Raw genomic sequence first — 14,980 nt, 5'->3', positions numbered from 1 at the left:
GATATGACTGGCATGTACGTTTCTAACTTCAAAAAACCATGAAATTCTGGATTCTATAAGCCAGTCATTGTCACCCAAAGTGGCCATTCCTGGGCCAGCAGCATCAGCATCATCCATGTGTTCTTGACAGAAACGCCAAATTTGGGACCTCACCCATATCTATAGAACTAGCAACTCTGGGGTGGGGCCTGGCACTCTGTGTTTTAACAAAAAGCCCTCCAGGTGAGTCTGATGCTAAATTTTAAGGACTGCTGCTTATAAACTCAAATGGTGAAACTAGCTGGCCCGAACGATCCATTTTAATTTTAGGATACTGGGCTTTCAAGTTCAATTTTAACATTTATTTTCGTTACAAAATTAAGTATAGTCCTTAAGAAAAATGGTTTATAAGAAGCATAGACTCATGCTTAAGAACAAATAAATCTTTCAGATCAAGTATTTAGAGGAATTTGACTTTTATTTTATACTACCTCTTTATAAGAAAGTGATGGAAAGTAGTATTTTACTATTTTTTTTAATCCATGCGCAGTAGGAACTTGAAGACAAGGAAAATGGAGACAATGTATGATAAACCTGTTAAAGACTATGGATTAATGAAGTTACTCTTTGAGAATGTACATGTAGTGCTGAGCCTTCTAGGCTCAACGGTTTTAGAGTAAGAGCAGGAATGAATATTACATAACTTCAAGGAAAAAATCCCAGATTTTAGGTTAACATGGACCACCAAAAAGGCTTCTGATGTATGGTTTGCTTCCTAGACAGACTTCCAGTATTTCACTTCGTAATATCTTAGTAATTTGGCCATTTGAAGTTATCCCCTTGATAAGGTCCTCAAGTCTTAAAACCAAATGAGCAGCTGGTAGGTTAGGACTATTACTGACGTTGAAGGGCCAACCAGCGTTCCCATCCGGATGGAAGGTTGCCCTTTCTCCGTGGGGAAATGCTCCCAGGGACCTACTGGCAAAGTCTGTGAGTTCCTCTGAGCAGCTTTGGACCTGCTTCAGCTCTTGCACAAAGAGCTAACTGAATCCCGAGAGTTTTATAGCCTAATGCATGACTGAAATGGTTTTGATCTGGAAAATTCTGAAGCAGGTACATCCTGTTGTTGGTATAAAGGAAGATAAAATGGATTGAAAGGAAATAAAATAGCATAAATGACCAAAAGTAATTAAAGGATAATAAAGAGGCAAAATGATGGTTAAAAACAATGGAGTAAGACAAAAATTTTAACAGCTGTGGGGACTAGAAGATCTTAAAGGTTAAATAAATTGTCAGGATAAACTAAAATAACACAAAAGCGAATATAAACAATTGTCTCTAGAAAATTCAATTGTTGATATTAGTATTACAACTAATAATTTTAATAGTAAAATAGAAATGTGTTAAGAAAAATAAAATTAAAGCAACTTCGTCCAAGGTTCCTCAGCTGGTGACACCTACACTTTTCGGGGTAAAGCCTCTGCATACTCTTTGAGCTACCAGGTCTTCATTTGCGGCATAAAGAACTTCTCCTTACTGTCCAAAATGCTGAAATTCTGTTAAGATGATTTCAAAGGCAGGCTATCCATTTTTGGGTGATCTGTGTGTCCAATACTCATATTAGATACCCTGAAAGTAAAGTTTCTGAACCATCTTATCTCATCAGCTTTAAAATTAAATTCACTGAATTTAACTAATTTTCGTCATTAGTAGACTTATTTGATTAAACCTTGTATGGGTCTTTTGTGAAATTAAATTCAAGACATCTGTTAAGCATGTTACTTAGTGTCTCTCATACCATGTCCTAAGCAAAATGTCTTCCCTCAGTTTAGTTCTTGGAGAAAGTTTGTCTTTTTATACACAGCTTTTAGAAATTGTTTTTGTTTTGTTTTTTCCTAAAATAAAAGAAAATTCATGTTATCCAGTGTGCTTCCACTTTTTCTTACCTACTGGGAACATTAGAGCTAAATTCCAGCCTTGACTGATTATAGAACCTATCTCATGTTCCTGGTAAGGTCTACTCTTCTCCAGAGCAGCCTTCTCAAATTGTAACCCATGTGCCACCAGCACCAAATTCATTTAGGGAGCTTGTTTAAAATACCTTGTCCCAGACCAACTTTTTCAGAATCTCCAGAGATTGAACCCAGAAATTGCATCTTCAGCAAGGAGCCCAAGTGGTTCTTATGCTCACTGAAGTTCAGAACTACTTTAAAGAATCCTCATTGTCTTCTTAACTTAAATAGTCCAGTTTTATATTATGGTTATTCTGTAAGCCATGATCTGCTGTTAAAAATGAGTGAGATAGAGATCCTATTAAGAAAGAATGCAACTTGAAGTATGAGGCCTAAACTGGAGCATGAGGCCATATGCAGAAACCACTGCTATTTCCCTTGGGTACTTGGGATTGGAAAAAATCTCTCCCGTTTGGAGCCCAGGCCATGAGACACATTTTCTTTGATCCATGAATCAGTGATTTTCACAGGGATAGGGAGAAGAGAGAGGACTCAAGCAAATCAGAAACTTCCAGGATGCTTTCTCAAACTCCACTGTCCTGCTCCTCCTTAACTTCTTAGTTCCTCTTTGATATTCAGCCCTGCTCACCTCATGTTCCCGAGCAAAGGCCACAAGTATTTTGGAACTATATCTAAATTGACATTTATTTAAGATCATGCTCATTATATGTTGGGCTGAAGACCAAGGTGTTTAAAACCCAGTTATTTGTGTGCTGTGAAGAGAAGGGAAGTAGCATTTATTAAGCTTGTGGCTGTAAAGTAGAGGGAACTAACATTTATTGAAGGGCTATAAATTTATTTAACAATTTAATGCTTCAAGCTCTGTTGCATGGGTCTGTCTGATGAATATTATTAATGTTGTTGTCTTTTTACAGAAAAATGATAACTATAATACTATTATTGCTACTTCTAATCTTACTAAAACCTCCAGCTTTTATGGAAAATCTACTTTATACCAGCTATTGTATGAATGACTTTAAATGCATACGTGTGTACAAATATATATACAAATATATATGTATATATAAAATCTCATTTAATTCTAACACCAACCTGTTTTGCTGGGTATTATAATCCCCATTAACAGATGAGAAACTAAAAATTAGATTGGTTGGGTAACATGTTCAATGTCACATAGCTAGCGAATAGCAGAGCCCGGTTTCTACTACTACCAAGTGAAAAGTAAGAGAGGAGAGTCAGAGACCAGATCATAAAGACACCTGCACACTTGGCTAAAGGAACTATAAGTCACTGAGAGCCACTGACAAATTTTAATAAGGGGAGGAGATGTGTTTTGGAAAGATCACGCTGATGACAGATTAAAGATTGGGGTTTAGGAGTACATTCTTGTCTGGAGACAAAGATTTTAAAAGACTATATATATAGAATTGAAAGGTGAGGTTTAATGGTGGTTTTTTTTTTTTTTGGTCACAGTACATTGTAAAAGGAGATTTATTGGTGAGAATCCATGACCAGTTGGCTCATGAGCATTGTACAAGTGAATTGAAGTAAATACTGTTTTAAATATCAATTGCTGATTTTAAAATTCTATATATTGTCATTTGAAATAATTATTGGTTTAACTGGGCTAAGCCATTGCTAATGGCTGTAGGTGAAAGGAGTATAACATCAAATTGTTATATTTAGGTTAATATTATGCCATGGGTTAGCATGCTTGTTTTTCACCTCTGCTTGTCTAAAATTTACTCTGGAAGCCATTGAATACATCTTATCTTAGTCAGCCAACCAAGTGAGGTTTTAGGTGGAGAGGAGAAGGAGCTGAAAAGGAACTAGAATAGTGACCCACAACACCAATGCAGGCCACGTCTCCACTGGTCCACCTCTTTGGTCTTTCTGGTATTTGAAGAAAAGAAACAAGGGAGAGCTAAAGAGGGGAGAGAAGCGAAGGATGTAGGAGGTGAAGAAGAGGAAGATGCTCTGGAGCTCCAGCATGCCTTCAGAAAGAGTAATTGAATCGAGGCTGCCAAAGAAGGAAGGAGGGCCCCCGTCTGCACCCCAGGATCCTGGCAGTGCTTCCTGGCCCCATCCTTCCTTGAGCACACCAGGGCACGCTGCTTACAAGGGTCAAATAACCTGCTTCGCATCAATCCTGCTTTCTTGATCTAGGGCTATATGTAAACAAAGTACGAAAACCCAGAGTCAGAGCACCCACTTCAATCCACATGCCAAAGATGCTGGACTAACTTCACCTGTGTTCCCTTTCTACACAGATCATGGAACAAGAAAGCTGACGCCAAGCCACATCAGAGTTCATCAGGGATGAGATATCTGCCAAGGATTTGTGGTCGAGTGGCTCACTGGAATAAGAACACGGAGTCTCTTCTAGGGATAGTGTAAGAACAAATGAGATAATTCCCAGAAGTGGCCTGGAGCTTTTCTGGAAAAAGGTGCTGTGACTATCTAAGGTACCTAAACTACTAGTGGGTATAAATTTGTGTTTGTGGAAAATAGACTAAAATCTCTATTAGCTAATAAAGGCAGCTATAACAGGACAAAAAGACGGCAGAAGAGTGATTTCCTCCCTCCTTGCAAGTTTGTTCCTCCAAAGAGGCAAACACTTAGACAGAGACGTGGCAGAGTTGGTCTCGGGGAGTAGAATGATGGCAAAGACTGTTGGTGTAAGGAAAAGAGACTAACCCAGCTTTTATTTCTTTTTCTTTTAAGGGAGACATTTACCTTGTGTACTTAGTAAATTACCCAGGATTGTATTTACTTGAATTTTATTATATTTATTTGGTAATTGAATCCATAGCTCACCTGTTTGTGTGGGGTAAAGGACATCCAAATATGTGGTTAGAATCTTGTTGTAAGCTGGCTTCTGGACTGGCCCAGTCTTTGAACTGACCAAGGAGTATTTATTTATTTGGTGTATCAGCTGCAACTAACTAGAAAAGCTGTCTAAAATTGTCTTAGTCAAGACTGATGTTTATTGAACATAACAAGCAGTGCAGAGGTTGTCTGGGTCCAAGAGCTGAGCGATCCATCTAGAGCCCAGGGGTAGATCCATCTCTGTGATCTGCCACCCTCAATGTGTCAGCTTTACCCTCAGAATGGCATCTCTTCTGGTTGTGAGTTGACTGAAGTAGTGCCATGTATCATACTAGATGCAATAAGATCCAGAGGACAGAGGATTCTGTCTCCTCCTTCGTCTCTTTCTTAGGAGTGAAGAAACATTTTACAGGCATCCTGTTGGCAGACTACCTCTTGCCTTTTGTTGGCCAGAATTGGACCACATGCCTATTTCTTAACGAATGATTGGCAAGGGGCTTGGAGGAGGTGTCCGGAGTGGAATGAATATCGGGGAGTTAAACACAATTTATTTCAGTTTGTAAACATATATTAGAAAAATTCAGGAACTAATAAAACCAATGTTGCTGACTTGCCTATTACAATGTTGGCTTAATTGTTTTTAATAGTTAGCAATTGTCTCTCTGGGCTTATAGCTGTCTGATAAGGACAAAGTCATGAGGAACATCACTTGGAAGCTAGTTATTATTTCCAAGATAAAAATTATTCTGAAGCCAGAAATGAGCTTGTGCTTTCATACTCAGCTATTTTTTTCAGAGGCATGACATTGAGTCCAGGTAGAGAAGGGCAGAAATAGATTCTCTTATTAAATAGTTAGTAAATCAATAAATACTATTTTTGTGTGGAAAATCATATGTTTAGCTAATAGAAAGGCAACAATGGTAAAGAAAGTCTAGATTTCATTTGTATTTAGCCATGGCATACTGATACCCTTGCTATAGAGTTACTTTCTCACCAGGGTTATTCAGGCCAACAGTAATGCTGAATTCCTTGATACCACAAGAGAACGGGAGGTACACGATATAGAAGAAACTAGCCTCAGCTTTAAGTTTACCTTTAAATAGCTCCAAAGGGCTTAACATACGTGTGAACATGTATCTATTAGATGTGGGTTTGGTGTTTGCTATTAATTCATTCCTGCTTGTTTTATCTTCTACATTAGAACAAAAGTGAGGACTATACTGCTGTATTTCTTAGGTTGCACCTCCCCCTTCCTAACACAGGCCTCTAGTCAAGGTAAGCTTCCAATAAGGTCGCTGACTTATCCTAAGTCTGTTTCAGAAAACACAGACTAAAAATCTTCTCATTTTGCAGGCTTGGGACCCAGGCTATTTCCCACACTATCTGGGTTCAAATCCTGGCTCCTTCACTTATTACTTTTGGAACTTGGGCAAGTTATCCAACCCACCTGCACCTAGGTATTTTTATTGTAAAATGAGAATAATAACAATACCAACCTCATAAGATTATAATGGCAATTAAATGAGTTAATATGCATAAATTACATGACAGAGTATCTGAGACACAGTAATCATCAACAGAGTTTTATCTATTTTTATCATTTAATCCTCAAAGACACCTGGTTAAGTAGGCATGCCAACCAGGTATTATTCAAAACTCTTTTGAAATATGGAAAATAGCATTTAATTCTGCCTTGGAGAGTGTCCAGAGGTTATCATAATAATGTACTGAATGCTCTGTGTATGCCTTTGATAAAATATTATGCTCTTGGTCAGATACGCTACCTGAGAATATAGTAAATATTAGACAATCAATCTAAAGTCAAAATTCCTTTGGGAAAAATTAATATCTTTCTTCAATAGGAGGGTAGGTAATTGATCCGTCTTGTCTTTTAAATTATATCTTTTCTATAATAGTCTCTGGTTGATACAAGGAAACACAACATCCTTTCCTCAGTAACGGACCCAGTCTTTCCCCAACAACTCGCTCTCCCGTCATCAAGGACATAAAAATACATCATGGATTTTTTTTTTTAATCTCTCAAGTTGTATGACACAAAGCAACTTTCCATCCTTGAAGATGGCAAATTTACAGCCTCTGACATAATTCTGTTTCCATAGGAACAAATCAGAATTAATCAATTTTGTCTGTAACACAATCATAAAAATCCCTACAGAAAGAAAGACTGTTGATACTAACATGTTATAGACCAATACAATTCGCCAACTGTCTGCTGTTCTGAAAAATTAGGCAAGATGAGACCTCACGAGCTATATGACTAATGAAAAACAATGTTTGTCTTTGCCTCGGTGATGCCACAGCATATCCCAAATGTTTGCTACACCATTTTTCTCAGATCCTGATTCATTAACACGTATTAGTTTTGTACTCATTGCATTTATTGGCTGCATAAAGTTTCAGAAACTTGTGTTAGTATCATAGCATACACATTTTTGAGCCTGGAAAAACTGAATTGAACTATACGAATTTATTTTTCTATTTTTATTTATATACAGCTTAGATCTTTAAAATCAAATTACGCAATAGTAAGTTTCAAGATAAAAACGTCAACTACAATAGAAAAAGTCAGCCAAGAATAGAATGTGTGAAAAATATTTTGCCTCAGAGCAACAATTGGTGTTTGTTAGTAGACATTTCAGTGAAGATTGCTTAGCTTCTTTGTGCCTGTTCCTCATTTATTTTGAGACAAGGAGTTGGACTAATTGTCAAACCCAATGTATGCCTTTTAATTGTCTAATATCCTCTGTTTCCTCTCCTTAAAAAATGGTAGTCACTAGCATTCTGCCTCTTCATCTTTCCAATTTTTTCCTAGACAATACAGTGCATATCCTTAGCTTCAGTTTCAACCAGTGACTCCTTTATCAACATTTTCCCAACCCAAATGGCTTTCCTGAGTCTCAGACCTATATTTTAATTACACACCCAGTTGTCTCGCAGGCATCTCAAACTAAATCCCAAACAGAACTTATTATGGTGCCCTACAAACCTTCTCCACTTCTCTGTTGGGTCAATGACAACTTGTAGCTTTACTCAGAAACCTGGAAATGAGGGTAACTCCATAACTCTTCTTCACCTCTCATATCAAGTCATCACGAAATCACATTGATTTTCTTTCTCTTAACTGTGCCTTGAATACAGTCCTCTGGCCATGCTTTGTTTTCTCACTAATTTGTTGAGGGCCTACTATCTTCCAGGCATGGGGCTTGCCCTCTAGATGCATTTTCTCATTTAAATGTCACATTAACTCTATGAAGTGTGTGCTATCATTGCTATCAATATCTTCATTATGCAGATAGGGAAACTGAAGATTATAAGGATGAAAAAAAAAATGTCCAAGGTGACACTGTTTGAACCTAGCAGAGCTAGGTCTTGCATACAATTCTGATTGCCAAGGCCCTTAATTAGAGGAGCTGCAGTCCACTTCTCTCCCTTAGACTGCTGGTGTCCATCAGCTTCCTTCTAGGGCAGCTGCTCTCAAGGGATGGTTTGCAGACAACTGGGGGTTCCTGAATCCTTTCTGGAGAGGCTCTGTGGTCTAAACTATTTTCCTAATAATACCAAGATGTCACTTGCCTTTTTTCACTGTTTTGGCATTTGCCTTGATAGTGCAAAAGTCATGGGGTAAAACTGCTAATGCCTTAGCAAGAATCAGGGCAGTGGCATCAAACTGGAGGAGTAGTCCTTGTTTTCTTCACCACCACACACTTTCGGTAAGAAAAAAACGCCACTTCATGTAAGAACATCTTTGATGAAGAAGTAAATATTATTAATTTTATTAAATCTTGACCCTAAAGAATAAGCATTTTTAATATTCTGTGTGATGAAATGGGGAGAATCCATAAAGCATTTCTGCTGCATAATGAAGCACCGTGGTTATCTCAAGGGAAAGCCCTTGTGTGATTGTGAGTCAGGAAGTGAATAAGCCACTTTTTTTTTTTTCATGGAACACCATTTTCACTTGAAAGAACTGACAAGCTATGGTTATTCAGACTCTGGTATCTGGCAGATATTTTCTCAAAAATGAACAAAAGAATAACCTGTCGCTTCAAGAAAAGCAAATGACAGGATTTGTTGTCAGCGTTAAAACTGGAGCTTTCATGTGGAAATTGGAAGTTTGGAAAACTTTTACCTGCCTCTGGGAGCTTGACAGCCTCCCAATACATTATGACTTTTCTCATGACATCAATGGTGCTATCAACAAATGGGATTTTTGAATGTTATATAATGAAATTTGTCAAAATTTGGAAAATATGCGTTAACAATATGCCAATATTTTCCAAATGACCCATGCTTGATGGTACAAAATTCATCCAAATGGCAAGAGCATCCAAAAGTTCATCGATACGGTTTCAGATTCCACATTGAAACTAATTTAAGAAACTACCACTTGTAGAGTTTTGGTGTGTATCAAAGAATATTCACAATTGCCTGAAAAGGCGGTTAAAATACTCCTTACTTTTCTGGCTGCATATATGTGTTTTCTTCATGTACTTCACTCAAAACAACATATCTCAACAGATTGAACTCAAAAGCAGATACAAGAATCTAGCTGTATTCCAATAAGCCAGAGATTTGCCTAAATATAAAACAAATTCATTCTTCTTAGTCAATTGTTTTCATTTGGGATAATATAGTTATTTTCATTAAAAACTGTGTTTTATTCATAAACATACAACAGCTTATTAAGTTAATAAAAATTTTAAAATTTTCCATTTTAATTTTTAATATGGTAAATATGGATAGATAAGTCCTCCCATAAACAAAAGCTCTTCAAGATCACCAATAATTTGAAGAGTAAAAAGGGATCCTGAAAGCAAAACTTTTGAAAATCACTGCTCTAGGATCACTCTTACCTATCACACTTCATATTGCCGTCATCTCTCTAACCTTCAGATTGATCTTGTCATTCCCCATCCATGGCTTATCTTAGTGTGCTGTACAAGACCTTTGGTGATCCGTATCTTGCCTAACTTTCCAGTCCTTTCTCTTACCACTTCCTTTTGGGCAGATTGGTCTCGACCCATAATGAACTCCTTATAGTTCTTCCCAAACTCTCCATGCTCTTTCTTATTTCTGGGCCCGTGCACATTTTGTCTCCCTGCCTAGCATGTCTCTACTGGTATGTCTTCCTACTAAGCCTCCTCCAGCTACCCCCCAACTACTAGTTGGTCAAATCCCAACTAGTCTACAAAACTTACCCCAACATCACTTCCTCAGAAAAACTTCCCTAAACCATACCCCTCCCCACCTTCCCTGGGCAGAATAAATTTCTACCTTCTATGGACCTCAGACAATAACTAGCTGTATATAACTGTGTTATAATTATTTGTATAAACATCTGTCTCTCCCCTGGACTGTCAGCTCCATAAGGACAGGGACCATGGTTGCCTAGTTCAAGCACAGTGTTGACACACAGTAGTCCTTCAATAGATACTTCCTGGATAAATGATCCTAAGGGCCCTTCCAGGTTTGAAATTCTGTGATCCATCCCCACAATAGGATATTTTGAACCACAGTCTTTTTATTGACTAGCAGAGGGATGCATTTGCTTTACTCGCACACATTCACACACACAGACCCTTTGATTTTTAATTAAAGAGATCATCTCCTCAGAGCTTTTTCTTATCTTTTTTGTCCTTGCAAGGACAGTTCTGAAGAAAATTTGGAATATTAAATTTGCTGTATTTGAATAAATTATATTGCACGTATATTCATTAATAATATATATTCCACACCAAGGCATTGGTAGGAATTAATTTTTAAAATTCTGCTCTAATAGGAATATGAAATTATGTAAGAGCTCTGTAAAATAAGCTCACACAGAACAAAAAAGAAGAGGAAAAACCTAAAATAGAACTGCTAAAGATCTATGAGAGGTTTCTAAACAGCAAAGCTGCAGGTGAAGCCACAGAAACTCCGCTCACTATGATCTTTCACGTTTCAGCCTATCTCAGAATTGGGCAAACCCGGGTTGCCCTTGCAGAGGAGAAGCTGAGAGTCTGGAACTGGCCTGCGTTCTTAGGATTTAGAGGCAACACTATGGGAACTTCAAAGAGACTCTTTTACTTCCTTTTGACCAAGACTCAACTTCTTTATTCTAGCTCTTGATAATTGAATGGGAAGGTAAAAGATTGTGTATTTTTAAGTAAATTTTCATGATTTTGTGATGGTACCTCGTTCCATGCCATCTCGGAGAAATGAGTCATCTGTGAAGACTGTTGAAAGATTTTCACATTAGCTACATTTAACCTAATTGCATTTTAAAACTTAAGAACCAGGACACTCCAATTAAAGTAGTATAATTATTTCTTTATGGCAAAGTGTTACGCCTATATGATAAGATACTCTGATGACATTGAGGTTGAGGAAGGTTAAATGACATGGGCAAACTGTTATTGACAGACTCAGTACTAACCCAGACCTCTGATTCCAATCGCTGCATGGTTTTCATTCCATTGTCAATAAAGAAACCCAAACCAGTTCAACTAAATGCTCAAATATGAAAGTAACCTTTCTTCTCCCCTAAGAAAGCAATCATTTCGTAGATATTTTTTTCTTTTCTTTGTGAGGAAGATTGGCCCTGAGCTAACATCCATGCCAATCTTCCCCTACTTTGTATATGGGATTCCACAACAGTATGGCTGGATGACTGGTGTGTAGGTCCATGTCCAGGATCCAAACCTGTGAACCCTAGGCTGCCAAAGTGGAGAGCGCGGACTTAACTACTACGCTATGGGGCAGGCCTCTAGAAATTTCTTAAGACATGTTTGCCATGCTGTTTCATTTTCATTTAGCACTGGGGAAGAACCTAATCCCTTCAATTCATAACAGGTGATGAGAGACAAGTGGATTACACATCTCTGAGTATTTAAGGCTTGCAGTTAATAGCAAACTCTTTTCACACTCAAAAGTATAAAAGCTGTGAATATTCCACACAGCCGTTACACCGACAATGTGGCCATCAAAATCAACATAAAATGGCTAAAAACATTCATTCTACTTTGTGCCATCTGCCGTGAATTTAGAAGGCACAAAATAAACAGTTAATTGATTTTTGAGTAAAGTAGAATAACTGTTCTCGTCTTCTAATTCATATACCACTTGATAGAGCACACAGAAGAAGAGCCCTACCACTACAAATCAGAAGTTCTTTTTCAGAACCAGCAGGGAAAGTGGCACAATTTTTTTGACAAGTCAAATACTTTATAACTTATTTAGAATATGCCTTCATAATAGCAGGAAATATAATAGCAAAGTCATAAATATGAATTCAATGAAAAGACACAGCTATTAAAATACTTTTTCTGTCATTGGAACAGACCAGGGAACCAGCAACTCAGATATAAACTCAAAAAACATGTAATAACTTGTGTCATTTTTCTTACGCTTCTATGAGATCTAGAGTTTCTTATTGTCTATAAGCTCAGTATATCCACACAATGAATTGCTAAGAATTAGAAGGCCATTTAGGGATAAAGTACTATGGAGACCAGAATAAATGTGGGGACAGAGGTGCAGGGAGTGGGTGGGGACAGGGAAAATGTCACGGATGATTTTGAGGATTACTTTGATGCCGTGGTTGTAGATGGTTCTACAAGATGACTGATGTACTCATTGTATTTTGTTGTCATTATTTCTATTCTCTATCTTGCTTTTTCAAATGTGATTTTTGGCACAATGCAAAATAAAATAACTGTTAACTTATGTTTCAAAATTTATGTAGCTAATTTGCTGTATTTTTGACAGCTCTGTCACATTTCCAGCAGATAGAATTTTTTTCCCTTCCCTGGGAAATTGAGCAGGGCGACTCCATATGTCTGCCTTCTCTCCTTTCCTCCCCCAGCCAGGTGGCAGGCATGTGTGAATGTGCCTTGTACTCTGCACTTCTCAACCCATTCCTGAAGCTCTGTGGTCAGTTGTGGTTCCAGTAAGTCAAGACCTTAATATATTTTTTAGAAATTTTCGGACAAACATCTGCTGTGTGTTTGAACCCACACCACCACATCATATTACTGTTGGCAGTACAGTTTTTTCCTCTTTTACGTTTGCCTTTCTATTCCATGAACTGATTTTCGTTCCCTGGGAATCTTGTATTGACTCTAAGTAACTCCTTTTCCTTAATATCTTACAATACATCTTAAATACAACTGCCAGAAACATATAAAAGGGCTTCAGTAATCTTGTCAGAGTACTTCTACAACTCTAGCTCTCTACAACCCTATTCTTTCTAGGATTGAGGCCCAACTGATTTTCTACTGTTAGTGATCTCCTCTTATTTCTTATTGCTACCCACTTTTGTGCTCAAATGTACCTTGTCAACAGGCCATCTTTCTCATTGTCTCCAATCTGTGTTGCTCTTTTGGTTGATCCGGAACTCTTCATTTTGTGTTTTTTCTTGATTCAGTGTTTTTGCTATCTGGCAACGAGTATTGATTTTTAGCATCAGACTAACCTTTGGTTGAATCCCAAATCTGGCCTTGACCAGCTGTTTGATCTGTGTAATCTCTGGACAACTAACTTTAACCTCTCTGAACCTCTGCTTCCCATTGGTAAGAATGTGGGGCAAGTACTTATGCAGGTTTGTGGTGAGAATCAACAGACAGTGTATTAAATATGCCTGACATACTGTTAGCTTATCTCCCTTTCCCTCCTACCTGCTTAATTCAATATTTGGCTCCAACTGTTCTGAGAGGTAAATAAAATTTGTAAAGGTTAATTAAAATATTAGCAGTTTAGAGAGTACTAAAGAGTCATGAGTACAAGCAATCAAATGTAAACAGTGGATCCCACTGATTCATGCAAGTTAATGATAGTTGGTACCCTAAAAAAAAAATCAAAACTGTAATGGCTCTGCCTGTTTCCTTCCTTATTTAAAAGAGAGTGGCTTGAATTGTGAAGAAGCTTTAAACCACAGAAGAGGAAATGGCTGGAAGAACAGGAGATAATTAGATTATGATCGGTGAGGCCACTATAGTGCTTACTAATTCCAGAAACTATTATAGATACTTAATGTGAATTAATTCATTTATTCCTTACAGTAAGCTGGGAGGTCAGTTCTCCTATTATCTCTGTCTTATAGATGAAGACTGAAGCACTGAGGGGTTACATTTTGCAAAGTCATGCAGTTCATAATGGGCAGAGCCAGGGTTTAGAACAGAGGGAGTCTTGCTCCATAGTCCACGCTTTTAACCACTACACCAAATGGAAGATTCAGAAAGAATATGCAAATTGTCTTGTAATAGTTGAAGAGTAGCAGACTGGAAAAGGAAGTAAATATTGCCTTGCTTCAGAAGATGCCTCAGAAGCCTCCAAGGTGAAAAGCTAAAGGAAACAGAGTTTTTATTTCCCAGTCACTGCTGATGGTCAGACCTTGTCTCGAGAACCAGAGGTTGATGATGCTGATAACCAAAACAGTGGTTGAGTTAGGCAAAACTTCTTTTCCTATCCTGACATATTATGAGTCAGGGATATACCATTGCATTGGCACCAGTATTTCTTTATTTGGAGAGTTAGTAAGATGTAATATAAAGATGGGGGAGAGAAATCATGAGTCCTTAGGTAATTTTATTGACAAGCATTACTGGCATTGCTCTTTTAACCGAAAGTATACTACAATATATTTTGGCTCAAAGGTCTCAAGAACAGACTTCTGATTGACATAAAGTTGGCGTATTGGAAATTCGATTGAATGATGATGCTTCAAGTTAAAAATCTGTAGTGCAGCACTAAAAGCCCTACTTATTGTTCATACTTTAAGAAAATTACCAGAAGAAACATTAAATGACATCTTGGTTGATTTCTTGAACCCTCTCATTCATTTGCTTTCCTAACTTTCATGCATTTTTTTTTTATTGTAGGCAATTCTTATGCAAGAAGCTAAACGTAATTAAATGTGCAGGATGAAAAGATGGCACAGGCACTGCTGGTACCCCCAGGACCTGAAAGCTTCCGCCTTTTTACTAGAGAATCTCTTGCTGCTATCGAAAAACGTGCTGCAGAAGAGAAAGCCAAGAAGCCCAAGAGAGAACAAGACAATGATGACGAGAACAAACCAAAGCCAAATAGCGACTTGGAAGCTGGAAAGAACCTTCCATTTATTTATGGAGACATCCCTCCTGAGATGGTGTCAGAGCCCCTGGAGGACCTGGACCCATACTATATCAGTAAGAAAGTGAGTT

General features: G+C 37.7%; 1 protein-coding gene across 11 annotated transcripts in view; it reads left to right on the top strand.

The window, feature by feature from the left end:
* Positions 1-14,980, top strand: part of LOC103559669 (sodium channel protein type 3 subunit alpha) — a 115,687-nt gene that overhangs the window by 13,177 nt on the left and 87,530 nt on the right. For 6 of the 11 annotated variants that reach the window (XM_070581497.1, XM_070581493.1, XM_070581489.1 and 3 more), the window contains exons 2-3: positions 4,223-4,417; positions 14,660-14,973. In XM_070581497.1, the coding sequence (XP_070437598.1) occupies positions 14,710-14,973 (264 nt within the window). In that variant the 5' untranslated portion in view covers positions 4,223-4,417; positions 14,660-14,709. The remainder of the gene's footprint in view (positions 1-4,222; positions 4,418-14,659; positions 14,974-14,980) is intronic. The other 5 variants (XM_070581491.1, XM_070581492.1, XM_070581499.1 and 2 more) reach the window with 1 other exon arrangement.

The sequence above is a fragment of the Equus przewalskii genome, chromosome 17 (assembly GCF_037783145.1).
Source record: "Equus przewalskii isolate Varuska chromosome 17, EquPr2, whole genome shotgun sequence".
Classification (NCBI taxonomy): Eukaryota; Metazoa; Chordata; class Mammalia; order Perissodactyla; family Equidae; genus Equus; species Equus przewalskii.
This window is presented reverse-complemented; position numbering and strand designations above follow the sequence as displayed.